This window comes from Leuciscus leuciscus (genome assembly GCF_965113295.1).
Source record: "Leuciscus leuciscus genome assembly, chromosome: 3".
NCBI lineage: Eukaryota > Metazoa > Chordata > Actinopteri > Cypriniformes > Leuciscidae > Leuciscus > Leuciscus leuciscus.
This window is the reverse complement of record NC_138727.1, coordinates 8,215,291-8,242,696: the sequence shown is the minus strand read 5'-3', so window position 1 is coordinate 8,242,696 and position 27,406 is coordinate 8,215,291. Positions and strand designations below refer to the sequence as shown.

The window sequence follows — 27,406 nt, the reverse complement described above, 5'->3', positions numbered from 1 at the left end:
TACGTCTATGGTTCATTCCCACACAAACACTCCAAACCCAACACACTTGGTTTACACATTGCTTCATGATTTTAATGTATCAATTTTTCATTTGCGCATTAACAATAAAACAATATAAATTAAGAGAAAACAAAAAAGTTAAATATGGACAGTCACAAATATTCAAGTTAATGTTTAATGTAACCCACCCTGATTTTCTGTTCTTAAAATCATTTACAAACTGTTCTTACAACCATATATTATATTGCTAGTCTCACTCTATTGTTGAAATAATTATTTAGACACAAATTACACAGTCATTGATGTGCTGTACAGAACATTACAGTTTAATCACTGTTCATTTATTTCAAAGAAGAAATACTGCAGTTAAACTTACACCCACTTCTTTGGGAGTATCTAGTAATGAGTTTTTTTTTTTGTCCCAGTTAATGTGAACATATTTATCAAACATAAGATCTTACTTTATGCATAGCATATTGCCTTGCAACATGCACTGTGAGAAAACTCATGGTAACTTATTTTTTCCCCTATTCTCAAAGGTAAATGTACAATTGTTTAACATATATGCATTATATGAAAAGGTAACTAAACAACTATTATTAAGTAATTTGTATATATATATATTTTTTAAAAACTGTTCTTTGTGATGATGATCTTAATTCAGCTATTGCATTGTTTTGCAGTCTAAATTTAATTGTAATTTTAACATGGATATGTAACAAATAAAATCCCAAAGGTTTAGTCAGTCATCTAGGTGATGCACTTATATTATAATGACAAAAAACTGATGTGTGTGAGCGTGACTGCTAGCTTGAGTATGTTACGCATAGTAAGCATAGAGGAAGATGTTAATGCACACGAGAATGATGGCATTGACGCAGCAGAAGCGAGACCAGAAGGGATCTTCTCTGATGCTGTGAATGACGGGAGATGAATTCCCGGACACAATTCGTCCAGGTCGGGGACTACAGAACCCAGCGGTGCGCACACACTTACCCCTGCGCACAGTCTCACAGCCTAGATTGAAACAAAAATGTTGGCTGTGAAATTAACTCCCAAAGGAGCGGTACAGTGATAGTATCAGATGGTAATACCATGGTGCTTTGATGTTTAAAGATTACCATATTCATAAACTTTGGGATTTACATGGCAGCTTTAAAGGATTTACTTTATAGCTGAATCGACTTTGTTTCATAATTGACGAATCAACACTGAATTAACATTGAACTGACTCAAGCTGTAAAATGATACTATTCTTCTGCTGTAGAGCTGCTTGAATTTCTAAATTGATAACTTTAATGAACAGAATTTTAATTTGTGTCATATTTGTTGAAGTGTGCATTTTTGATTGCTTTTTTCCTGTTTATTACTGTGACGCTGCTTTGAAAGAATCCATATTGTATAAAGTGCAATAAATAAAGGTGACTTGACATGATATTCCAAGGTATTATCATGGTACAATTAAAAAATCCATGGGCATTTTTATGCTTAAAAAGCTTTATAACTGAATGAAATGACATATTGCATGATTGCATATAACCTTAATCTTCCTTACAGTTTTCAAATGTTGTGCTTGGTAACATAATCCACCTTATGCAGTAAGCTTACTTGCATTCCAAACCAAGAAAATCACTATTGGTATTTTTCTCAGTTCCTTGTGTGTGTTCTCACGCATATAGGACTCTTTTGTTTTGTCAACTGATACATAAATGTAGAACAGCACCACACCCTGATGAATAGACCGCAACAAACCTCATGAGATCGATCATCCTGTAAACTCCTCTCACACCTCCATTCTGTCTCAGGAAGCAGGATTAGTTTGTGTGTTCAGGTTTATCTAAACTTGTGATGTCAAAAATCTCCCCACTACTCAAAAATGGACCTCACTAGTTTAAAAGGCTTCAAAAAAAATGCCAAATCATGTTTATATTCGATTCTAATATTTTGCACAGGTTTCTGAAGGGTTCGGGTTTATATCAGAAATTCTATAAAAACAATTGAAGTCTATGGAATGTCCTCACTAATATAGTCAAACGTACGTACGTGTGTGTGTTCAAAGATGGCAATATCCAAAATTCATTTCCATTTTTTGGTCCCAATGAGGAAAACAGCTTATAAATCATACTAAGTGGTGTTTTTTGAAAATGCAGAACGTTTTCTGTGATGGGTTTAGGGGTAGGGTTAGGGTTAGTGTAAGGGGATAGAATATACACTTACTACAAAAATCATTATGTCAATCGAATGTGCCCATAAAACATGAAAACCCAATGTGTGTGTGTGTGTGTGTGTGTGTGTGTGTTTCGTACCATCTGTCCTGCGGCTGAGTGTAGTTACTTTCTGTAGAGGTATTTCTCTCTCGGTGCTGTTGTGGAGAGTCCACCAGGTAAGATTATGTATCTGAAACAAAATCAAACACAAGCCAATCTATATGACATGCTGCAAAAATACTACTGGATTTTATTAAATTACTTGATTAAATTACTTGATAAAAGACATCAAAATGTATCTTGTATAAGCTGTTTAGAACAGCATGCTACCATACTACTCTTATTATTTCTGCAGTATATTAGGCACAGTACATTTAATGTATATATAATTCTGTTTCCATGCAGGAATCCTAAATAATGTGTAAAGAAAAGATCTTAAAATCATAACTGATATTACTTTCAGTTCCTTTGTCATACTGGAAAGTGCATTCCATTACAGTGTAATGGAATGCACTTTCCAGTATGACAAAGGAACTGAAAGTAATATCAGTTATGATTTTAAGATCTTTTCTTTCCACATTATTTGATTAGACTGTCCAAATTGAGAAAAAATTTCTACAAAATTGTATTAAATGTGCAAAATAACCATTTTTATATCTGTACTGGTATGCCAATTGCAGAAATAAACATGCATGTAATGAGGCCATGTGACAACAATGAATGTACAGTAGCATACTACTGTTTTCATAATCCTATTTCACATACTGCAGAATGTACACTACCTTTCAAAAGTTTGGGGTCAGTGTGATTTTTTTAAATAAATGAATACTGACACATCAAATTGATGTGAGAAAGACATTTATGATGTTAAAAATCTTTTTTTATTTTAAATGAGCGCGGCTCTTTTGAACTTTCTATTCATCAAAGAATGTTGAAAATAAAAAGGAATGTATAATGGTTTCAACAAATATATTAAACAGCAGAACTGTTTTCAACATTGATAGTATTAAGAAATGTTTCAGCAAATCAGCATATTATAATGATTTCTGAAGGATCATGTGACACTAATAAACATCACAGTAATAACTTACATTTTAAAATCTATTAAAATAGAAAACAGTTGAAATTGTATTAATATTTCACAATATTACTGTTTTTACTTTTTTTTTCTTTCTTTTTTGTCAAATAAATGCAGCAATGGTGAGCATTATGAGATTTCTTTCAAAAACATTAAAAACTCTTTCCAACCCCAAAATGTGAACGGTATGCCATTGTGAACAAAGCCAACGTCTTGAGACTGGACAGTTAAAGGAGACCAGACAAGGAGAACAAATCCTTTAATTATTTTAATATTCATTAATTTCATCTAATTCTGTCCCAATAATTGGTAGCTACTGTATGTGTTCTATTTTGGAATCATATAACAACTTTTCCAGTAGGATCCATTTGGACTGGTTTCAAGTTTTGGTTCTAAAAGGAATTCTGATTTAATTATGGGTGTAAAACTTAAAATCTATGAAAAAATTTTTCAAGAGAGAATATTACCTGTTCCTCATTGGGTGGAGGGGTCAGCAGACTGATCACAGCCACAACAATAGCAGTGAGGGCGCACAGTATGATGGCAAAGTGTAGATAGTGTACACTTCTCAGGACAGAGGGAGCAGGGTCAAACACTCCACAGCGGGGTGGAGGGAACACAAACTCAAGGACCATCCGTGTCAAGCCCACCACTAGACCCACCATCAGGCCCCAGAATGCTCCCTGCAAACACAATACCAAACAAACACACATTCAGCTCTGCTGCTCTACGTACAAACATCGGTGTTCCTTTTTCTCAACATGTTATATGAGCGTGGGAGACTGTTAAACTAACTGTTTATTTTAAAACCCTTATTTATTTCAGGTATCTGAAAAATGTCCACTGAATGAACTCTGAGCCGAGAATCCTGACATGACAGGCTCTTATTTGCTTATTTAGGGTAGCCTACTTAAGGGTGGAGTGCAGTGTGAAGATCCCTTGACAAGTGTGAAAATTCCAGTGAAATGTTGTCATATTTCAGTGAGAGGTGTCTGATTTCTATCTATCTATCTATCTATCTATCTATCTATCTATCTATCTATCTATCTATCTATCTATCTATCTATCTATCTATCTATCTATCTATCTATCTATCTATCTATCTATCTATCTATCTATCTATCTATCTGTCTATCTATCTATCTATCAATCTGTCTGTCTGTCTATCTATCTATCTATCTATCTATCTATCTATCTATCTATCTATCTATCTATCTATCTATATATATCTATCTATCTATCTATCTAACTGTCTGTCTGTCTTTGTCTATCTATCTATCTATCTATCTATCTATCTATCTGTCTATCTGTCTGTCTGTCTGTCTGTCTGTCTGTCTGTCTATCTATCTATCTATCTATCTATCTATCTATCTATCTATCTATCTATCTATCTATCTATCTATCTATCTATCTATCTATCTATCTATCTATCTATCTATCTATCTATCTATCTATTTCATTGGGTGTCTGATATTTATGTATGTGTTTTGACAAAGATGCCTTGAGTGTAAAGACAGTAGATTTTATAATTATGTAAGTTAAACTGGTTTTATTCTTGTACATTTTGCATCATTGACTTACACGGATGCGCTTACACAAATACAGCGGGGAAAATAAGTATTGAACACGTCATCATTTTTCTCAGTAAATATATTTCCAAAGGTGCTATTGACATGAAATTTTCACCAGATGTTGGTAACAACCCAAGTAATCCATACATACAAAGAAACGAACAAAAATAAGTTCAGAAATTAAGTTATGTGTAATAATGTGAAATGACACAGGGAAAAAGTATTGAACACATGAAGAAAGGGAGGCGCAAAAAGGCATGGAAAGCCAAGACAACTGCTGAAAACTTACAGTAATTAAAAAGCAATCCAGCCCCCTGTCAGTGGAAATTAATAACAGCTGGTTCAGTCCCAAATGATGGCCTACAAAAAGGTCTCATTGCCAAGGTGTCACACAAGACACATCTCATGATGGGTAAAAGCAAAGAGCTGTCTCAAGACCTTCGCAACCTAATTGTTGCAAAACATAATGATGGCATTGGTTATAGGCGCCATTCTAAGCTTCTGAATGGTCCAGAGAGCACTTTTGGGGCCATAATACGGAAGTGGAAAGACAATAATTTCACCATAAATTTGCCTCGACCACTGCTCCTCGCAAGATTTCTGATAGAGGAGTGAAAAGAATAATCAGAAGAGTTGTCCAAGAGCCAACACCAAGTTGTATGGTGTTTTTAGGGTAATGTGCACTGCCATTTCTCCTCCAAATATGGTGTGTATAATGGCATCCAAACAGTTCAATTGTGCTCTTATGTGACCACACTATATTCTCCCAGTATTTCACTGGCTTTTCCAAATGTTGTGCAGCAAACTTTAAATGAGCTTCAACATGCTTTTTTTTCAGTAATGGAGTCTTGCGTGGTGAGCGTGCATACAGGCCATGGCGGTGGAGTGCATTACTTGCTGTTTTCTTTGAGACAACAGTACCTGCTATCTGCAGGTCTTTTTGAAGCTCTCCACAAGTGATCCTTGGCTCTTGGACAACTCTTCTGATTATTCTTTTCACTCCTCTATCAGAAATCTTGCGAGGAGCAGTGGTCGAGGCAAATTTATGGTGAAATTATTGTCTTTCCACTTCCGTATTATGGCCCCAAAAGTGCTCTCTGGACCATTCAGAAGCTTAGAATGGCGCCTATAACCAATGCCATCATTATGTTTTGCAACAATTAGGTTGCGAAGGTCTTGAGACAGCTCTTTGCTTTTACCCATCATGAGATGTGTCTTGTGTGACACCTTGGCAATGAGACCTTTTTGTAGGCCATCATTTGGGACTGAACCAGCTGTTATTAATTTCCACTGACAGGGGGCTGGATTGCTTTTTAATTACTGTAAGTTTTCAGCAGTTGTCTTGGCTTTCCATGCCTTTTTGCGCCTCCCTTTCTTCATGTGTTCAATACTTTTTCCCTGTGTCATTTCACATTATTACACATAACTTAATTTCTGAACTTATTTTTGTTCGTTTCTTTAAATTTATGGCTTACTTGGGTTGGTACCAACATCTGGTGAAAATTTCATGTCAAAAGCACCTTTGGAAATATATTTACTGAGAAAAATGATGACGTGTTCAATACTTATTTTCCCCGCTGTATGTTCTACTGTAACAATTTATTTCTTACCCCTATGAATGTCATCTGGCCAGTTTTGGTTTCTAAGGCAATCTTCTCGGGGAAACTTTACCTTTCAAAATAACGCCCTAAAACTTTAAACTAATGTTCTCAATGCTGAAAAATATTTTCAGAGTAATTATACTTATAAATCTCACTAGCTAAAATGGGTATTTCCTTTTAGCTGTGGGGGACGGGGATAACTTTCCAGTAAAAGACCCTTCAGGGTAAAAACACACAGTAATTCTGAAATCCCACCCTCCCAGTTTTAAAGCCCTGAAATGATGTGTTAAACAGGTTTTCGTTATTTTGCTAAACTGCCTGGTTTACAGCTAATCTTTTGCTAAGACAATATGAGCACAGAATTTTAGCACTAATGCACTCTAATATGAAAAACAGTATTTTGTTCTACTTTGTGAAACATCCAAAATAATCAGCCTAGTACACCGCAAAACATTCATTCTAAGCATATTTGTCAAAACACATTGGGATAAGGGGTTTTTCATAGAATCAAATGAGAGAATCACGAGGCCTTTTTTTCTTTTTCTGTATCTTATGCACTCTCACACAATGTTACTCCTGTTCTATGAATATATCTTTGTTTATCACTGGTAAAGACCTCAAGAAAACACGTCACACTGGTTTGTTAACAATATCTATCTATCTATCTATCTATCTATCTATCTATCTATCTATCTATCTATCTATCTATCTATCTATCTATCTATCTATCTATCTATCTATCTATCTATCTATCTATCTATCTATCTATCTTATGCAAAGTTTAAATTCTTTCCACCATAACATTATTATACTAACAAACAGAACAGAGGACCACTCATACACAAATGGAAATCTTGTACTGAAAAAGGTCATATGCAGCTTATACATGTGGGAATTATCAATGATTTTTGCTTCTCAAAAGCACACTTTACAATGAGTCAACAACACCACAATATAATGACTTATATTAAGGTGTGACTTATTTTCCAGAAAACACGGATATCTATCATCTCAATCACTTACAAGTGAAAGTTGGAAATCACTTAAAAGTGAAAGCTCTCTTTTGCTGTCACTCAGACATGTACACACTCTTTGTGTGTTTTTGGAACAGACAAATACACACACCCTGACTAATCCGATGCAATAAAATAGCAAGACATTCCTTCTTCACGAGAGAGAAGTGGTTTCTTCGAATGCATGTGACTGGTAGTGTCAGTATGTCAATATGTACATAGTCCTCGGACAGTGTTTATTGTAATCTTTTGTGTGTGCATTACCGCTTCATTGGTTCTTTTCCAGAAAACAGCCATTACAAAAATGGCAGTAACAGGAGGGGCCAGAAAGCTGGTCACTGACTGGATGTAAACATACAGCTGACCGCTGTTAGCGCTCTGAAGAATTGGGATCCAAACCACGCTAATCACCACCAGAATAACCGTCACTATCCTGAGAAAACATATTGGCATACATTTTATGATCATCTTCAGCTACATTTCTTGATATGATAAAGTTGAGTTCTGCAACATCCAAATCCTATGGGACCCCATAAGTAATATTTGCTAATTAATTTCTATTATTCAGCTACTAGTTATCTTCCATCTTCTAGTTATATAAATAAGAATTTGCGGTTTTATTTTTTTATTTAAAATGATCTCAACCTAATGACAGGGCATAAATATGAGCTAATCTAAATGATTAATACACTCCTTGATTTCTAGTTCTTCCTGCGGTTATGCATTGCATTTCTGAAGATATAAATCATTCTTACATTCTTTTGTGTAATTGTTTTTGCATAAAAAGATGTTGGAACTTGGAAAACATGTAACCTTTAAGCATGTCATAATGATCGATGGCTTTAAATGGGTGACACAATTCTATGCATGAAATGCAAACACACACTCATAAGCACACATAGACACCTGCCAACCAGCAGCAGCTCCTTCTCGCTAGCCCCTCTTCGATACTTCTTCCAGATGTCCATGGTGAAGAGGGTACTGCTACTGTTAAAGATGGAGGTCAGTGATGACATCAAAGCAGCCATCATAACAGCTATCATTAACCCCCGGAGTCCTGGAACACACACACTTACAATTACTTGATTTTTAGGGCTAAAAGATTGTGACATGGGTTTTATTCACATTTGCTAAAGTTATGTTAACAGTTCAAACATATAATATACACAATTTGGAAAACATAAAATCCTGATCCTGATTACCACTGGGCATGAGCTCGATGACCAGTTTTGGATAAGCAAGGTTGGAACATCCCACCTCTGCACCACACACCTTTACACACTCTTCAGGGTCCACACAAGCCACTGTGTCTGAAAAAAGGAACATGTACATAAATAAACAGTCGCCTATTTAAAAGAAATGTTCTATAGCCAAAGGTACAATTACGAAACAAAACATTCATGTCCTGTACAATTACGAAACAATACATTCATGAAACCGCAAATAATGGAAAAGGAAAATAATCAGCAAACTATAATCAACTATTTGAATAGTAAGGGATAGCCTACATCATGTTTGATATATCCTCATATATATATATATGTGTGTGTGTGTGTATTCATTTCTAGACAAAACGCACAGTTGTGGAACTGGACTTTTTACTCAAAACTTTAGTTACTGAGATTCATTTCTTGAGGCAGCTTCCCCGTGTGACAACTAGCCCCGGCTGCCCATTTAAGTGTCTGCCTACAACCACTACTTTGTTACAAAGTCAGGGGAAAATAGGAAGTGTCTGTTTCACTTTCCTCCGTTTCCTGTTCTTATTTTTTCCCGGACACCCCGCCCAAAACCCACGTAACTGTTGACTCGACACGACAGTCTATTCGGCCAGCACGAGCACGCCGCGTCATCGGTGCTCATGCTGCCCGACGTCTGGCTTCTTCCTCTTTCTAGCGCCACAGAAGTAGGGCAAAGTCACACAAAAGCCCCACAGGACTTTAATGGACAACAAACTCAGGACATTATTTAAACCGGGAGACGGAACGTGGAAGAAACTGTGGAAGTTTTGTTGAACACCCGGACACTTTTGTTTTATCGTTGTTTTTCTTGCTGATATTCAAGGTTTATGCTTTGGTGGAACATAAACGCGGATCTCGCCGGTTTGGCTTAAGTCTGTTGCGCTTGTGTGTGCATATGTGTGTGTGTGTTTGTGCCCCTCCCGATCAGGTGACTGAGGTGTGTCTAATCACCAGAGCCTCTGGAGATGCTTTGTTCTAGTCTACCTGTCGGTAAACCTGAAAGATGATCTCCGGCTCAGCGGTCAGCTGCGTCCTGTAGTCTATTACTGAACTAAGACTCTGCACGGGGAAATATGATCAAATATCATCTGAGGAGTCGTTTATATCTTTAGGAAACAACATAGCTTTTATTTTAATGAAAAACTAGCCTTTTGGTGCTTAAGTTATAGCTTTTATCCGTTTTAATTGACACCAACAAAATCGATTGAATCGCCACTTTACCATGGAAACGCTTTGCCACGATCACGAACGGAATTTTTCTAGCCGTTAACCAAGGAAGAAAAACTTTGAGAAGACTTTTAAGAGGAGTTTAGTGGGACTTAACTTATTAAAATCCTTAACGAGAAGAAGAGAAAAAGGAACCGGTTTCTTTCACCTAATTCGGATTGTGTGTGGAAACGATGGCGCTCTCTCAAGTTCAGTGTCTTGATAACAATCATGTGAACTGGCGTCTAAATGAATCTAAACCGGAGTTTTTCTACAGTGAGGATCAGCGACTAGCGCTCGAGGCGCTTGCTACTAAAGGACGTGACGCTTTTGACGCATACGTGAAAGAGCACGAGCTGCGTCCTTTCCTGTCGGAACCCGAGCTCGAGTTGCTCCGTCGGAAAATAGAAGATTATAAGCCCGGTTCTGAGCATCAAAAACCAAATGGTACGACGGAGGGAGAGGACATTGCAGTGTCTTTGCAGTATTGGCCGGACCGCTCCGATATCTCCATACCGAATCTGGATCTCGGATGGCCCGAAAGCACTTCTTACCGCGGAGTCACGCGCGTCAATGTGTACACGCAACCGCCTTTGGACGGACAGACGCATATAAAAGAGGTGGTGAGGAAAGCCATCGCGCAAGCACAGAAGGTGGGTAAACTAGAGAAACTTGAAAAGCACGATTGTATGGTCAGTCCGCCTCAGAAACACTGCAGACCCTTTGTCTAGATTAGTCAGTGACTTAAAACACATTTCACCAACTGTCCAGTGTCTACTATCTTAACTACAGGAGATTTATGTTATGCATTTGTGATGTGTAAAATGACAGCTAGTGTTCACTTAATTTAGCGATCTGTCGCCCTATTGATAATAAAGGGAAATGCTTAAGCAAGCATGCTATGCATAAGTTGCTATGGTTACCTTTGCACACTCTGAAACGTTTGAAAACAGTTTGAACTTACCTACTTGTACCCCTTTCATTATTCATATTTTTTCATTATTTGTCTATAATTCTTAATACTCATCTTGCATTTATAAGCTATCATTTTAATCATGGCTATGAAGAGCAAAAATAATCAATGACAACAGCACAGGTGATGGGGTAATGCGAAAGCAAAAAAAAAGCTGTTATATTTTTTGTCAAAACACTATTCAACACAACTCTAATCCTTCAAGCTCATTAATTTTTAAAAAGATAACCTGTTTTTAAAATGTAATTGTCTGTTATTAATTGAGTTCAGCAATAAAACAAAAAATGTTGAATGTCCAAATATCCATCACGTTTCACAATCACTACTGGTTTCCAACTGACTAATTCTTCTTGTTAGAACTTGCTAAAGATTGAACCCAGAGCTTCGGCCCATGACACATTCCGGCACAAATTCTCTTCCTCCCCCTCTCTCTGTACCGCACACACTGAAATGTTCATTCAAATAGATCCCTTTATCCATTTGTCACAATGAGTGCTTAAAATGAGATGTAGGTAGAGTACAACCGACTTTGGGTGTGTAGGACTTGTTTTGTGTCTACATCATCATGTTGTATTCTTAATAAAGAGAACATGCTCCTTAATAACAATAGAACTGTAATTGGAATATGGCCTGTATAGTATGCACACTGAGAAAGAATTCAAAATTATTTTTATGCTGTCTGGGTTGAACTGTCTAACTAACATCTATACATTTACTGTGTGTGTTTGCAGATGCTAGCCGTGGTAATGGATGTTTTCACAGACGTTGACATTTTTAAGGATCTAATAGAGACTGGATTTAAAAAGAAAGTGGCTGTATACATTATTATTGATCATGCTGCTGTACAGGACTTCCTATTTATGTGTGAGAGAGCCAACATGCACAAAGGGCACCTCAATGTGAGTTGAAGACGCATTCTGTTTTGTAGACTGTTTTAAGTCCTTAATATCATAAAAGATGTAGTTTGAGTATGAAAAACAATTTGTTTTGTTTTTTTAGCATCTGAGGGTGCGAAGCATCGGTGGTTGCGAATTCTACACACGCTCGGCTCAGAAAGTGTGTGGCTCATTGAGTCAGAAATTCATGTTGGTGGATGGAGACCGTGCTGTGTCCGGATCATACAGGTTTGTACTGTATGTGTGAATTTTAATGTGTGTATGTACATATACACAGGGCTTGACATAAACTTTTTTGCTCACCAGCCACTGTGTCTACTGATTTTCCAAAGTGACTTGCCACTCAGCATTGTGACTGGCCACAATTTGACATCAATACTATGGGGAAAAACCGCCATTGAGATATTTTTAACATATTATATTATTTCATAATTTGACAGCCGATATATTAGGCTGCTGTCACTTTAAGACCTGATGCACGGACCCATTATACTGTTTTATATAGCCAATATACTTTATGTGCATGCACTTTGGGTGTGAGAACAAAATCTGCGGGACTGAGTAAAATTACGTATAATTCAGTATCGATGATATGTATCGAAAAATCGCTATTTTTGACAACACTACATTGCACTTAGTTTATTATTTCTTTTACAAGACTACAATTGAACGATGTTATATTATAAAATTCAAAATTCTACTGCCAAAGTGGCTAGTAGGTGGGTGTTAATGTCAAGCCCTGCATATACATGAAGCTGTGTTTCCTAAATACAAGCCAATCACATTGTGTCAGAATGTGTCAGAAACTGGTCTGTGTGCCTGTAGGATGAAGTACAGATATATAGCAAGCATGCTAGTAAAAACTGTATGCAAATTAGAGGGTATAAATATACAAGGGGGTAACAAAACAATCAAACTAGAAAATTAATAAAAAACAATAAAAACAATAATCTAGCCAAACAATAATAAAGTCCCAAGACAAGCCTGATAAACCAATCACATGGTAGGAAATACCAAAATACAAAAAAGGGAAGTGTGAACAGACAAATCAAGAACAGGAAAGCTACAGTATGGAGCTACTGCACTGTCACAGAATTGGACAACATAATGTTGCTATTAGGTAGTTACCCCTTTAACACTGGTGGTAACATTCTTTAAGATATTTTGAGTTGCTAGTTTAAATGTCAATTTATGTGCTTCTATTCTGTGCATGTGTTATTTGTTTGTCCACTTTGTTTTTGTTTCTGACTTCTGGCATTTTCATTTCAGTTTTACGTGGACAGCTTCTCGTTTGGACCGCAACATCATTACAGTCATGACTGGGCAGTCCGTTGAAAATTTTGACAAGGAGTTTCGCGAACTGTACCTGAACTCTCTTGGGGTCAACCTCACCAAGATTCCTTTGGTGGAACTTCCGGAGCCTGACCCTACCCCAGTTGTCGTTCCTCCCCCTGTTTCCGCAGCTGTTGCGAGAAAACTAATTAACCCCAAATATGCATTGGTCAATGTAGCTACAACAAGCAAATCCTCTTCGGACAAAGCTAGTGCCAAGATCAATCCTCTGGTCAAGATTACCAAGCCTCAAAAGGAGTTGCAAATGCACCCAGGACTTGTAGGCTTGCCAAAGGCAGATCTCATTCTCTACTTGCCCATCTGGCCCGAGCCAGACCCATCCAGTGATGTTATTGGGTATATTAATATTCGTGACACAAACAAGCCAGCACCAGTGCATTTAATGCGCTCGCAAATGTTTGAAACATCTCAAGCGATCCGCTTTAAAGACCCTTTCACTGGCCCACCTGAGGAACCGCTACCAGATAAGGCAACTCTTCGTTCTACAACAGCACAGTTGTCTAAAACAGATGCTGTAGATGCAAAAGGTCAATCACGTGCCCAGCTTCAGCCGAAGACTGAATCTAGTAATGCCCTTCAAGATACACCAGCCAATACACCTGATTCGCCAAGCTCTCCAATCCAGCAACAAGACCCCAAACCCAGCCTTCCTCCACAAGAGCAGGAGCCCAACCATGAACCACCAGAGGTCCAACAGGCTTCAGATCTGCCTGTTCCCAAGCCACGCACCATTCAGTTGGTGGTTAATATGCCTGAAGGCTCTGGAGATGCAGAGGTCAATTTAGTCAGAAGGGAGGAAAACCAGACGATGGATGCACACATGGATGCTCAAGACAACGACGCCATTAGCACCGCTGTGACCTGTGCACATTCATTAAAGGATAAAGATGAAAATTCCACATTGTCAGATGAATACTATGAATGTACTGATTCCGATAGCAGTGACAAACTCCCTAACGGAAGGATAACGGGTTCCGGTCGTGTTGGAGAACACAGCTCTAATGCGCTGAACGTGATGGCCCGCTTCTCTCAATCCATGCTGGACTTGAGATCGGATGACGTTGAACTGGATCTGCAAAGCACTGCCGAGAGGAATCTACTGAACACTCAGAACAGAAACAAAACAAAGGTAGGTAGGGCTTTGATTTAGTGTGTCTGAATGTGAAAGTGCTTTTTATCAGATTTGGCTCTCCACTCTACCAGTCATTAAACCTGGGAGTGTCTCACATAGATGAAAAGAAGCCAGGCATATGCGTTATGGAACGCACAAGGGTGTGCCGATGTTGATATTTCCTGCATGCCTTAACCTGCTATAAGTGCTTAAACGCATGTATAGGGGTAGTGGGTGGGAGGAGGGTAAATGTAAATGAAGTTGCATATCAGATGAGAACAGGAAAATAGCAGGTTATTAGGGTTTGTCAGATCCCCATTTTGGTGGGATTTCCCCATGAAAGTAGTAGTAGTGTGAGTGTGTGTGTGTGTGTGTGTGTGTATATATATATATATATATATATATATATATATATATATAAATATAAATATAATTATTGGATAATATATATTATTGGATAATATATATTATATAGGCCATTATTGGATAAACTTGTGCACGCTCCTTTTTCCCCCCATTACAAAATTATATACATTTAGATTCTGCTCACTTAAAGGTAATCTTTAAAAACTCAAGTACTGGTATTCTTTAGCAAATCTCAAATGAATATGCATTTTTCATACTGTATGTTTTAACTTAGTGACGCCTTAATAAACTTGTTGCAAAGTTTATTAAATAAACTTTAATAATATTGCTATTTATTGTTTATCAACCATAACATGAAAATAATAATTTCCCAATATACAGACGTCCCTACTTTTATCACATAATTCTTACAAATATTTGCCTAATGCCATTGATTCTATCCTAAATTATTTCCAGTTATATTCTTAAGTTTCTAATAAAATTCGTCCATTAAGTATGATGTAAAAATATTTTGAAACCAAAAGCATTTTGGGGGGCATAAAACTATCCTGCTTAAGGCTGTAGCTGTTTTTTGATTTGGTTTCTAGCTGGTTTAGAATAGTGTAGTACAACTTGGTCAAGCTTGGTTAGGTGTAGTAGTCCACCTTGGACCAGCAACAAACCAGCTACCATGTACCAAAAACCAACTTGACCACCAAAAGCTGGTTACCTGATTTTCTTTAGGTAGTCTTAAAAGTTGACAAAGTTTGTACAGAAGATGACATAGCACTGAATCTTTGCAGCTCTAGCGGATACAGCAGCTGGAGCGTGTGTGTAGTACCTGGGTAGAGTGCCCTGCTGATCATTCCAGGTAGGATGATGAAGATCATGGGAAGCATCTTGAGATAGCTGGCAAAGATGGACGCCCCTTTGGCGTGACTCATATTCTTTGCTGATAGAGATCTCTGCACGATTACCTGCCAATGATCAACCAACATTATTATTTTGTATTTACTGAATTCTTTTTGAAAAATTCATTAGAACAGTTTATAGTTTATGTCGAACCATTTGAAATGATGCCTGAAGGCTGTTTATCATTTTTCTTTTTCACGTATACCTTCCTCCCTTTCAGCTTTACCAGATGGTCTCCAGGTCGCCTCTTCGAGACGGTTATGGCCGGGCCAAAGTGGTGATTGCAAAACCTGGAGTGTTCCATAGACCCCCTAAAAGCAGCGGCCATGTGATCGGGGGCCACAGGTACTGGCAGGGGAAGATGCATGCCCATGAACTCTCCTCAAGTGGATCAGGCCAGCAAAACCTAAACCGTTCAGGTCGGTCCCCCAGGAGACAAAGCCCCGCCTATACGATAGAAGGACTGCGAACAAGCCAATCACCCGCTCAGCGCCTCATGCACTCTCAATCTCTTTCCCCTGCTCAACGGGCCTCTCAAACAAAGTCTCCGTCTCCTCGTAGACGGGTCGAGACTCGCACGCCATTAGGAATCTCTTTATCTAAACTCGCCAGTTTCAAACACCTCAGGGGGAAGGCTCCAGTGAACACTTCTGGTTTTGCTTTGGGGGATAAATTGTTGACACATAGTCAAAGTGAAAAGTAACTGATTTGTAGTGGCTTTCTTCCCGTAAAAGACAACTTTGTATTGAGTACAAAGGCATGAATGTGTATTGATGTAGCCACCAGTCTCCACTGATAAAGGCTTTTCAACTGGAGTTCAACTGGATCTAAACTGACATGAGTGTAACAGTGGCACACAAACACTGACATTTTCTGGACCGTGGCAAGGAGCACTTTCTGCATAAAGCCTTACTCTTTATTGACGTGCCTTTGAATAATCTGAACTAGTGGAAGGGAATTTGGTGGTGGATTTATGACCATGGTGATGGCAATTTCACATTCACCTCTATTGTTGGCTAATTGGTGTCTCAGATTTTGGGAAAAGGACGTTGAAAGTTTGTTACAGTACAGACTGAAAGTGGGTTATATTTTTAAAAAGCACACACTAATATTCTGAGTCTGCAGTTGTCCCTGGTTTTATCAGAGGAGATCAAGGCCTGTTCACACCAGGACAGATGTTTTGTGCAAAAAATTAGTTGTGATAAACATTTTAATTTTAGTTAACAGCTTTTAATGCATCTTTTCACATTGATTTAAACATTAGCTTGCTGTCAATGCAATTTTTTACAAATAAGGTTAAAAGGTTTGCGCATTAGGTCACATGCCCAGAGTTGCTGCTGTTACATAAAACTACGACTTTGTGGTACACACAAATCTAAAAGACTGTTTTGCTTAGAAACAGATTATAAACCTGGGGATTTCCATAAGCGCCACCTACTTTCAGAAGTAAGTTTGTATTTTCTTTCAGCCCATCTACAGGTTTTTACATTTTTTGTCTGAAAAGAAAAATTGCATGCAGATATTTGACCACATTTTCATGCCAAACATTTGTGTTGGTGTGAACAAGCCTTCAAGCTTTTGAGTTGGAGTCAAGGCCAATCCCTCCAACATCCAGACCAAGACCTGTCCATTTCTTATTCAGAAAATGCTGAATTTATTGCAGCATTCATTTCAGATACTGAGCCACTTTGCGAGGTGTTGAACTGTGGTCACGGCTGAGGACCTTAGCTAAGACCCAAAACAAGACTTTTAAGATTTGAGGAGCCCCCAACAACAACCAGAGGACCTACTGTAATAAGACTCAGACCAAAACAACATTTATTGGGCCTTGAAGGGATTCCAACTCTTGACAGTATTTCTAGGAATTTAATAATTTGTCTTCTTTTTTTTTTTTTTGCCTTCCAAAGAGGTTTGGAAATAAAATGCTTTTTAAAGATGTTATGTGCACTATACTTTAAAGAAAGAACGTGTTACAACTTTAATTAGTACAAAGACAGTCTTCTAAATGGTCTCAACCATTGTGCTTATGTTTTTAAATAAATAAAGCTTAAAAAGCAAGGTGTTTTAAAGATGCTAGTCAGCACACACTGATTCCTACAGTTTCTGTAGGATATACTTGAATCATTTGGGGATGTTTTCAGTGACGCAGGAGTCAACGTAGGCTTTAGTCAGGGTAGTTGTACTTAATTTGATGCGAATCTCTCACAGTCTTGTTTTCATTGCGTCAAATTAGATGGGTCTACACTACCCTGACTTAGGTCCATTTTAGGCTTGGTAGATTTTTTTTTTCTCCTAAACCTTTATCTCTAAAACTGCAGTCTTTTTGGCAAACAAGTGGTACATCAAATACAGTATCTTATAACAGAATGCAAGTCACAATGCAAATTACATTTGCAATACTGTCCTCTACATGAGGCATTTTACATTGTGTGAGAACCAGGGTAGACTTATCTATTTTTGAGAGTAAGTGTGTGTTTAAGCATACCTGATCAGTGCACCAGTACCATGTTGCAAGAATGGTTAATCCCAGTGTCATGCCTGGCCAGGGTAGGTCTCCGTGAACAGGGTCTCTGAACAGGTGCATGGCATCAGGCCTGGGCAAGTGACATGTTGTGTTTGGGATGATCTTAGATGGCACCGCTTTCAAATACACGCTTTCCAGGTTATTGTAGCCTCCAATTTTATTGAATGCTGTAACGTACATAAATACATATCAGCTAAATCTACTACTCTTTTGGGTAAAATGTAGAGATTTGGCATAAAAAATGGATCTTTGTAGTATTAACTACATTGTATAAACACAATGTATATTTTGAATTGAATACAATTAAAAGTATTATTTAAATTTCTTTAACTTGTTTAGACTTGTGTGTATCATTGTGTGTGCGTGCATTTTTCATTTACTTTTCGGTTCTTTAAAAACTTTACAGATGGTTTTCTGTAAGTGGCTAAAGACAGTCATGGGATTTACCACATCCCCATGCAAACCAGCTATGCAGGTTTTAAAGTGTTTCAATGTGTCCTATCCGGACATGATGCGATAAAACCTCTCTCTTTGACAAAAATGTGAGGTGCGTTTTTGTTCATTCTGAACAGCTGTGTCGAGTTACGGGACATTTCGTTTGTTGCCTGTGACAGCCACAGTGAAATCTGCTCCAAATTACACCAAATATGTAGATTTTTGCCTGTTACTGTGCAGCATCCTGTAGTGTTTTCACTTTCACTGAGGAAAGGCAAATTCCATCATAAGGTGAAAGTTTGACCATTACCTCACTATCACCATGCATTCTTAAAAATTAAAGGTTCTGTATTGGCATCGATGGTTCCATTAGGAACCTTTCCAGTGCACTAAAGGTTATTTATAGTGGATAAAGGAGATCTTTAGATGATTAAATGTTCTTCACACTAAGAAAGTGGTTCTTTTAAGAACTGAAAGGTTCTTCAGGGAACCCAAAATGTATATTCTATGGCATCACTGAAGAAACCCTCTTCTCGAACCTTTATTTTTAAGAGTGTTGGAATGTTTTTTATTATTATTAAAGCTTTTATTTGCACTGAATATTCACGTTTGGTGAATATAATTTTTTTTATGCATTTTAAGAATAATTAACGGTGCTAAATTGTATGCATTAAAGTCAAGTCAAGTTTATTTGTATAGCGCTTTTCACAATACAGATTGTATCAAAACAGCTTCACAGTATTAAATTAAAATAATACAACAAAGTTTGTTTCAAGAGGAATTTATTGATTGATAAAATTAAATTAAATATCCCCAACTGAGCAAGCCAAAGGCAACAGTGGCAAGGAACCGAAAAACTCCATCAAGTGACCTAAAGGGATAGCTCACTTTGAAATTAAATTTTGGTATGTTTTAGCTTACCTCAAGGGCATCCAATATGTAGGTGTTTTTTTTCCGCAGTAGTTTCAATTTTGATATTTTTAGGTCAAACCGTTCTTGTCTGTCAGTCATATAATGCAGGTCTATGGTCACTGTCTCAAAGAGCATGCACAGAGAAGTCCAAATTAAAACAATTCCCCGTCGTCCAAATTAAACAATACACTAGATGTCGCATTGGCTACTGTGAAACCGTACGCCAATGCGACATCTAGTGTATATTTCTATACCCGCGCGCGCTCTCAGATCACTTGGACGTGGCTGTGTTCAAGAGGTAAAAACGATATAAATACTGTTCGTTTTCTCACACAAACCGCTCGTTTCGTGTCTTAGGCCATCAATGTGTACTTACGATGGGGAATTGTTTAATTTGGACGATGGGGAATTGTTTTAATTTGGACTCTGTGCATGCTCTTTGAGACCGTGACCATAGACCTGCATTATATGACTGACAGACAAGAACGGTTTGACCTAAAAATATCAAAATTGAAACTACTGCGGAAAAAAAACACCTACATATTGGATGCCCTTGAGGTAAGCTAAAACATACCAAAATTTATCCCTTTAATGCAAATATACATTTTAATTTACGTATTTATTTTACGCTATCTGGAAAATGTAGCCTATTTAAAAAAAAAAAGTTCTAATAGTCCATGCTATTTGTTTATAGTTATTTGTGCTATTTTTGGATTTATTTGGAAAATAGATAAACAATTGAACCAAATTTCACTCTTATCTCAAATTTATACTATTACTTATTTTATTATTTTCATCATACCAGCAGACAACCACAGATAAGTCAAGCTAAAACTGATTTTATCTGCATTTAGGTATCGGCATTTATATGCTGAACATATGACATATATGTACATGGAATGCATGGTTAAAAACCACATATAACCCTGAAAATGTGTCTGCCATAGCTGTTCTCTTCCAGCTGCCATCTGTTTTCAGCAGTGGCACTTTCACAAGATGTTCTTACTTCCCTAGTGACAGCTGACATTAAATCCCTGCCAGAAGAGAATAAAAGAAGAAGCCTGAGACTGACTGACCTGTAATGGTGAGGATGACTGCTCCAATGATCATGACAAAGGTCTGAAGAGTGTCGGTGTAGATTACAGCAGCCAAGCCACCTGGAGAAACAGAGGACTAAGCCGGTATTGCTCAATTCTCTCATGATGGTTTAATATGATATGAGTCATCGGGGTCAAGTCTGAATCAGCACTTGTAGACAGAGGAGTAAATACAGTGACAGCAGAGCAGCGGATTAAAGTCATTATGCAATTATGCTGGAATCAGTCATGTAGACTATAATTACTGCTGCAGAAATTAACTGTTGCTGAACCGCTGGGCTTCTGTGAGAAAGTTCAAACAAGTAATCATTTAGTAGAAGCTTTTATCCAAGCAATTGACAGTAATACTGTGGTTAAGTACCTCGCTCGAGGTTTGCACTGTCAACAACTCAAACCAGCGACATTCCTGTTACCAACTCAGAGTTTTAACCATTATGCCACTCTATCCAGTTTTACAACATTGCAGTTGAAGAGGAATCTTCTTTAATACTGCGACAACGGTGTGACATGTTTTGTCACGCTACACTGCTGACTGTTGGAAAAAGCTCAATTGTGGCAACTACTCACTACTGAAACATGTAGTGGTGCCGCTTTATACAATAAGCATCATGAACAATGATCATTTATTAATCTAGATGGATGCGAAGTAATAAATATACTATTGTTCATTGTTGATTCATGTATTATGAACAAACATTAACAAATGTTCATTTATATTTGAGTAGTAGCCTACACAAAATGTAGCCTATTAGTAATGTAGACATTAGTAATTACATTAGAAATGTATTAGTAATTAACATTAACCTAGATTAATAAATCCTCTCGAAGTATTGTTCATTGTTAGTTTGTGATGCCTAATACACAAATAGACTACCATTCTCAAGTTTGGGTTAGTAAGACAGTTAAACACATTTCTTTTGAACTCTCCATTTATCAAAGAATCCTGAAAAAAGTATCACTGTCTCCACGAAAATATTAAGATAATATTAAGTTCAACTATTTTCAACACTGATAATGATAAGAATCTTGAGCAGTAAATCAGCATTTTAGAATTATTTCTGAAGGATCATGTGACACTGAAGACTGATGATGCTGGAAATTTGACATCACAGGAATAAATTACATTTTAAAATGTATTCACATAGAAAACAGTCATTCCACAATACGATTGTTTTTAATTCTGTTTATCAAATGCAGCTTTGGTGGGCATAAGAGACTTCTTTTGAAACACACAAAACAATCTTAATGACCCCAAACCTTTGAACAGAAATACAAACCTGCAATAGTGTAGAGGGCAGTGACGACCAGCATGAGGACAGTGGAGAGGTAGAGATTCCAGCCCAAACAAACCTGGACAAACAGAGCTCCAGAGTACAGGTCCGTCTGCAAACCATACAGGATTTGAAGATTTTAGGTTGCTCATAGATATAGGAGACTTAATTGTGAAGTGTTTTCATCACTATAAAAAATTATATGATCAATAAGTTATGACAACATATGTTTTTACATTGCTTTAACTCATCAAAATATGTTAAGCAATTTTTTACTTTTTAATAAGTTATATAAGATTCAATTCATTTTTAAAATCAGCTTAAGTTTAATGCAATTTAAGTTGAAATGACTTAAACATCCAGGTTGATTATTAAAAATATAAGGCAACAACCTTTTTTTTTTTTTTTACAGTTATACTCCATTTGAGTATCAACTCTGTTTACTCTTGTTAATAAAGTAAAGACAGTTGTTGACAAAACATTAAAGGGTTAGTTCACCCAAAAAGGAAAATTCTGCCATTAATTACTCGGACTCATGTTGTTTCAAACCCGTAAGACATTCGTCCATCTTCAGAACACAAATGAAGATCTTTTTAATTCAATCTGAGAGATTTCTGTCCTTCCATTGACAGTCTACGCAACTACCTTGCCAGCTACATGTCACCCAGTGGTTTAACCTCAGTGTTATGAAGCAACGTGAGAGCCGTGTTTGCACTAAAAAACAGCACGTTCACGAGAGCACCACGCCACATGCGAGAACAGACGTTGTTGAACGCGTGTTGGAGATTAATATTTCGTAAATAAAGTGGTAAATTTTGTGCCAAAGTTTGATACCTAGCATTAATGGTTTATTAGCAAGCCAGCAAGGAAGCACGGGCATTAGGGTGTGAGTGTTTTTAAATGCCTGCAGTGAAAAACAGATGTTGAAACAGCTAAACTACATTCTCTTTCACAACTTTAAATTCCTTGGGTGCAGAAACATGCCAGCACAGCAATACAGGACCGAATAAATGAAGCCTTTGTAGATTAATGTTTGACTTTTAGCTTTGTGTGAATGAGACAGCAAAAAACATGAGTGAATGGATGTGTTTTCATGCTCACTGAGATCTTGGTAAACACAGACAGCATCAAACTGAGAACTGACAAGTACGTTCGAATTCGCTCTCCTCCAAACCGCCGACCCAGATACTCTGGCATTGTGACAATCTGAGAGAGAGAGAGAGAGAGAGAGAGAGAGTGAGTGAGTGAGTGAGTGAGTGAGTGAGAGTGAGAGTGAGAGTGAGAGAGTGAGAGTGAGAGTGAGAGTGAGAGTGAGAGTGAGAGTGAGAGAGAGAGAGGGAGAGAGGAAGAGCAGGGCATGGCATGGCATGATCTAAGCAAATTAATAAGCAAATCTGTGAAAGTAGAACATGTGGTGAGTTTGTCTGTGAGAGAAAGAGATTGTGAGTCTATAACACGTGGCAGTATAAAACATAAGTTCTGAATTATTAATTCACATAGGACAGTATAGCTCAGCTAGAACATCAGTATGAACAGTGAGTCAGTGTACGTCTAAAACTCACCCCAGAAGACACATAAACTGGGACAAAGACCCAGGCAAGAGCCAACAGGACATAAGTTGCCTAATAAAGAAAGAAAGAGTTAACTTAGTGCACAATTTATTTTCCAGTAAAACACATTTAAACATCTCATTTTACAACAAGATCATTTTGCTTGAGGAGCAAAACTGCATGAGATATTACATTGTGTTTGCATTGAATATACAGTGGCCCATATTTTGAAAATTAAGACGCATCTAAATTTATATTTTGTCATCAATCTAATGACATTCAAACAGCTTAAAGGAATAGTTCACTCAAAAATGAAACCGTTTATTCACCCTCATGTCATTCCAAACCTGTATGACTTTCTTTCTTCCAGAAAACACAAAAGAAGATATAGGCTACTGAATAATATTTCATCTGTTTACATGCATAACATGAAAAGTTAATGGGGTCCAATATGACATTGGACATCATTGTCTTTCATTGTATGGAGAAGAAACAACAAAAAACAGACTTTAAAAAAAAAAATCTTCTTTTGTGGTTCACAGAAGTAAGTTATACAGGTTTAGAACGACATGAAGGTGAATAAATAATGACAGAACTTTCATTTTTGGGTGAACTATAACTTTGTGCAATTTAAGTCTAACATTGTTTTTTGGGAGTTTAGTCAGAAGCATGAGGTTTTATTTATTTCACATTTCACATATACACCTCTATAAATTTAGACAACATGTACAAGTAAAAAGACAAACTACTTAAGCCTTAAGATACTATATTTTTTACTGACATTCTAGACAAAAACCAAGAATTATATTTTCGGTAGCACTTTATTTTACAGCCCTGTTGCGATGATGTACTTATTATAATTAATTACAATAACTGGGTAATAACTCGGTACTAACCCTAAACCTAATCTTAACCCCTGTAGTTACCTTATTACCCAGTATCTTCTTAGGTAAGTACACTGTAAGTACACGTACTGTAAAATAAAGTGCAACTGAATTTTAAGCACCCATAAATAATGTAGTTTTAAGACAGAATCTGGTCTTTTTCTCCCCCTAGTGCTGATCGAATGCTGGTGCATTTAAATGAACTGCTAGATTTTTTCGTGTTAAAGTAATGATCAATAACGAATTATGACTAATACATATTTTGCATTTGTTTGGAGTAAATGGGAAATGAGGCGTTAAAAAATGATGTCTCTCACATTCCATTCAAATCCAGCAACAGCGATCCCTCCTGCTGCTCCTGTCCCAGCCAGACCGATGAACAGTCCTGAACCCTCACTGCTGGCAAACAGAGACGCACCAATCTGCACACATTCATCCTGCATATTAGTGCCATTCTCAGGACGGACGACGTAAAACAACTTGATTTACTACAATCAGCTTCACACTCAGTATTTGCAAGATCGTTGACAGGACATGTTAGGCAGTGTCATGCTGCGTGACATAGCCTACATTTCTTTTTGAATTATTATTAATTGTTAACAAACATGTATTCATTACTTGAATGAGCTCATTGTTTCTGCCTTAAATTAATAAATGGTTTAAATGAATACATTATTAGCTAACTGTGTGATTTGTACATGCATACATTTCTGAAATACATAACTTGGACACTGTGCATTTTCTGTGAAGCTGCTTTTCACAGTATGTATTGTGAAAAGCAATGTGAAATTCGTGTATAATTATTATATTCTACATATGTCGTATGTATAATAATTATATACAGGGCTAAATTTGTATGACCTAATTTTTTGTGACCTCATTTTAATTGCGATGGTACATGGAATTGTACAAATGTATTTGTCACTATGCAGGACTAATTAAAGCCACTGCAAAAGAAAAAGAATGTGATGAAAATGAAACGGAGAACCTAAAATATAAGCCTTCTCTTATTACAGAGGGGTCAAAATGTCTCAAACCACTAGTTAAAATAATTTATTTGGGGTATTTTTTATTATAAATTATACATAATAATATGAGCAAAAGGTTTAATTAACATTAATATATATTTGGTGTGTCCATCTTTTGCTTGACTCTCCAGCTGCATGAACGTAGCCTTATAAATGTATTAAATTGAACTTTATAAATGTCTTTACTCTTTACTGTAATTTTTTTTTTTTTATCAATTTAATGCTTCCTTGCTGAATTAAAGTATTAATTAATTTCTTACCCTATTTTTATTTTTTTTTTCATTTTTGAATGGTAGTGTATCAATGTTTCCACAAAAATATTAAGCAGCATAACATTGATAATAATAAGGACATGTTTACACAACAACGTTGCGTTTGCGTTTTCACAAATAGCCTACAGACAACGTTGACAAAACTGTTCAAAAGGGTCCGCCAAAAACGACTAAAAACACTGTAGTTTGTGTTTTCAAGTCCCCAAAAAGCCGCTGTTGTGTAAATGAACGGCCTAAATGCTTAAAAGGTTTTCTGTTTTTAGTTGGAAACAGTGTCATGTAAATCAGCATATTAGGGGCTGTTTACACCACACCAATTTCAACTAAAAACGGAAAACTTTTCAAGCGTTTTTGCCGTTCATTCACATGACAACAGCGTTTTGGGAACCTGAAAACACAAACTTTTGAAAACGGGATTCAAAGTGCAAGTTTTTGAAAACGATACTGTTATTGTCTCTAAACTACAAAAACATGAATTTGTGAAAACTGTGATGTCATGCGCATGCGTATTACGTGTTCAGTCTATAAGCGAGTAGTGTTTCTTTACAAAGTGACATCTACTACATGCATAATAGTGTTTTTAGTAGTTTTCGTGGATCCGTGTGAACGGAGATCGGTTTGACAACATTGTCGTCTGTAGCCTACATGAAGAACTTTTCAGTTTTTAGTACATCGTTGTCGTGTAAACGTACCCTTGGAATGATTTCTGAAGGATCATAATTGTACATTAGAGCAAACTGTTTTAATTTGGAATTTTTTGGGGCTTATTTATAGATTTAAATTTGGTTTTGAGGTTTGACTTTTGGACACCACTGTATATAAATTCTGACCTAAAATTTGGATGTTGAAAATAAGTAGTTTCATGTCCATGTTATTTTACCCTGTAGCCTACCTATTAAAAAAATAAACAACTTTTTTCAACATTGTCTATAAAACGTTTGTCTTGAGATCACTTTTATCACATCAACCTTTGTAGTTTATTACTCTACTACTTAAAAGTAAAGTTTTATTTTTAGGTTGTAAGTAAAAAAAAAAAAAAAAAAAAAAAAAAAACTAAGTATTTGTAATTTATCTCCTCATTATAAGGCTTAAACAATATAAAATAAAGTAAATGTATGCTTATATATTGCTTAAATTGGTTCAGTTTACATTAATTATCACTCACCGGCCACCAAGCCATGTCTCTGCCAGCCAGGAAATATCCACTCAGTGTGTTTCGACTCACTCTGCAAGATGACTGAAACACAATAGTTTATAAGAAATTTGTATTCGAAAGTTGTATTTCCCACTCTAATATCTTAGATGTTAGAATAAAGTAACGTTTTTAAAAAAAGATTCCTTTCTAAATCCACATGTTCTTAAATGCAATTGTGATCTTTTTTTTTCTTTTCTTTTTAAATATCACTCTTAGAAAAAGGTTCTATGTAGAACCTTAAAGGATTCTGCGCTTCATAGAACCTTTTAGGGGTTCCCATCATAGGATCATTTTATGGATTTAGTTTAATTAATTAATTAATCATTTAAAAAAAAAATGAATGAAACAACATACTTTATCACTAGAATACAAAAATGAAATAATCCCTTAAACATGAAAGTATTATGCAATCATTTAATACATTTCTCCGTATGTATAACCTTTTTCTGCAAAAGTACATTCAACCCCATTGAAGCTTTTTTTCTAAGAGTGTAAAAACACTGTGACAACAGAAAATATATATAATGTTTGATACAGCTAATACACACACATGCGATACACAAATATGTCTCACCCATATTCCAACTGCGACGTTCAATAAAAAATACGCTCCAATTACAATGATATCAGATACGCTGAAAGACTGGGAAAGGGCGGAAAATTTAGTGGTAGAGTTAGACGCCATGTCCTGCCTTCACACACACTACACACAGACTAAGACCACAAGGCAAAGA

The 27,406-nt window shown here is 36.7% G+C and overlaps 2 protein-coding genes across 3 annotated transcripts; one reads left to right on the top strand and one right to left on the bottom strand.

Annotated features, from left to right (window-relative positions):
* Nucleotides 1–45: 45 nt before the first annotated feature.
* On the bottom strand, nt 46–27,406 carry slc5a10 (solute carrier family 5 member 10). The gene is made up of 15 exons (XM_082163814.1): nt 27,247–27,406; nt 26,643–26,714; nt 24,495–24,599; nt 23,306–23,365; nt 22,845–22,949; nt 21,750–21,855; nt 20,452–20,532; nt 17,990–18,195; nt 15,434–15,569; nt 8,673–8,780; nt 8,377–8,527; nt 7,735–7,903; nt 3,753–3,968; nt 2,307–2,397; nt 46–1,017 (listed from the first exon to the last, which is right to left on the bottom strand). The coding sequence occupies exons 1-15, from the start codon at nt 27,355–27,357 to the stop codon at nt 821–823; spliced, it is 1,914 nt and encodes a 637-aa protein (XP_082019940.1). The 5' UTR covers nt 27,358–27,406; the 3' UTR covers nt 46–820.
* On the top strand, nt 9,123–17,514 carry fam83gb (family with sequence similarity 83 member Gb). 2 transcript variants are annotated; one of them, XR_014204322.1, is made up of 6 exons: nt 9,123–10,567; nt 11,619–11,786; nt 11,887–12,011; nt 13,053–14,265; nt 15,396–15,463; nt 15,725–15,792. XR_014204322.1 is itself a non-coding variant. In XM_082163795.1 (5 exons), the coding sequence occupies exons 1-5, from the start codon at nt 10,109–10,111 to the stop codon at nt 16,205–16,207; spliced, it is 2,448 nt and encodes an 815-aa protein (XP_082019921.1). In that variant the 5' UTR covers nt 9,126–10,108; the 3' UTR covers nt 16,208–17,514. The 2 variants fall into 2 exon arrangements, 1 of the variants encoding a protein (XP_082019921.1); XM_082163795.1 differs by lacking the exon at nt 15,396–15,463 and having other exon boundaries at nt 9,126–10,567; nt 15,725–17,514.

Excerpts from the sequence above, each read along its gene's own strand:
- fam83gb (XM_082163795.1), top strand. The coding sequence starts at position 10,109 with ATGGCGCTCTCTCAAGTTCAGTGTCTTGATAACAATCATGTGAACTGG. Across the intron at positions 10,568-11,618 it reads CCATCGCGCAAGCACAGAAG|ATGCTAGCCGTGGTAATGGA; the intron begins GTGGGTAAACTA and ends GTGTGTTTGCAG. Across the intron at positions 14,266-15,724 it reads AGAACAGAAACAAAACAAAG|CTTTACCAGATGGTCTCCAG; the intron begins GTAGGTAGGGCT and ends CCTCCCTTTCAG.
- slc5a10 (XM_082163814.1), bottom strand. The coding sequence starts at position 27,357 with ATGGCGTCTAACTCTACCACTAAATTTTCCGCCCTTTCCCAGTCTTTC. Across the intron at positions 24,600-26,642 it reads GAGACATGGCTTGGTGGCCG|ATTGGTGCGTCTCTGTTTGC; the intron begins GTGAGTGATAAT and ends GAATGTGTGCAG. Across the intron at positions 3,969-7,734 it reads GGAAAAGAACCAATGAAGCG|GGAGCATTCTGGGGCCTGAT; the intron begins GTAATGCACACA and ends TTGTGTTTGCAG.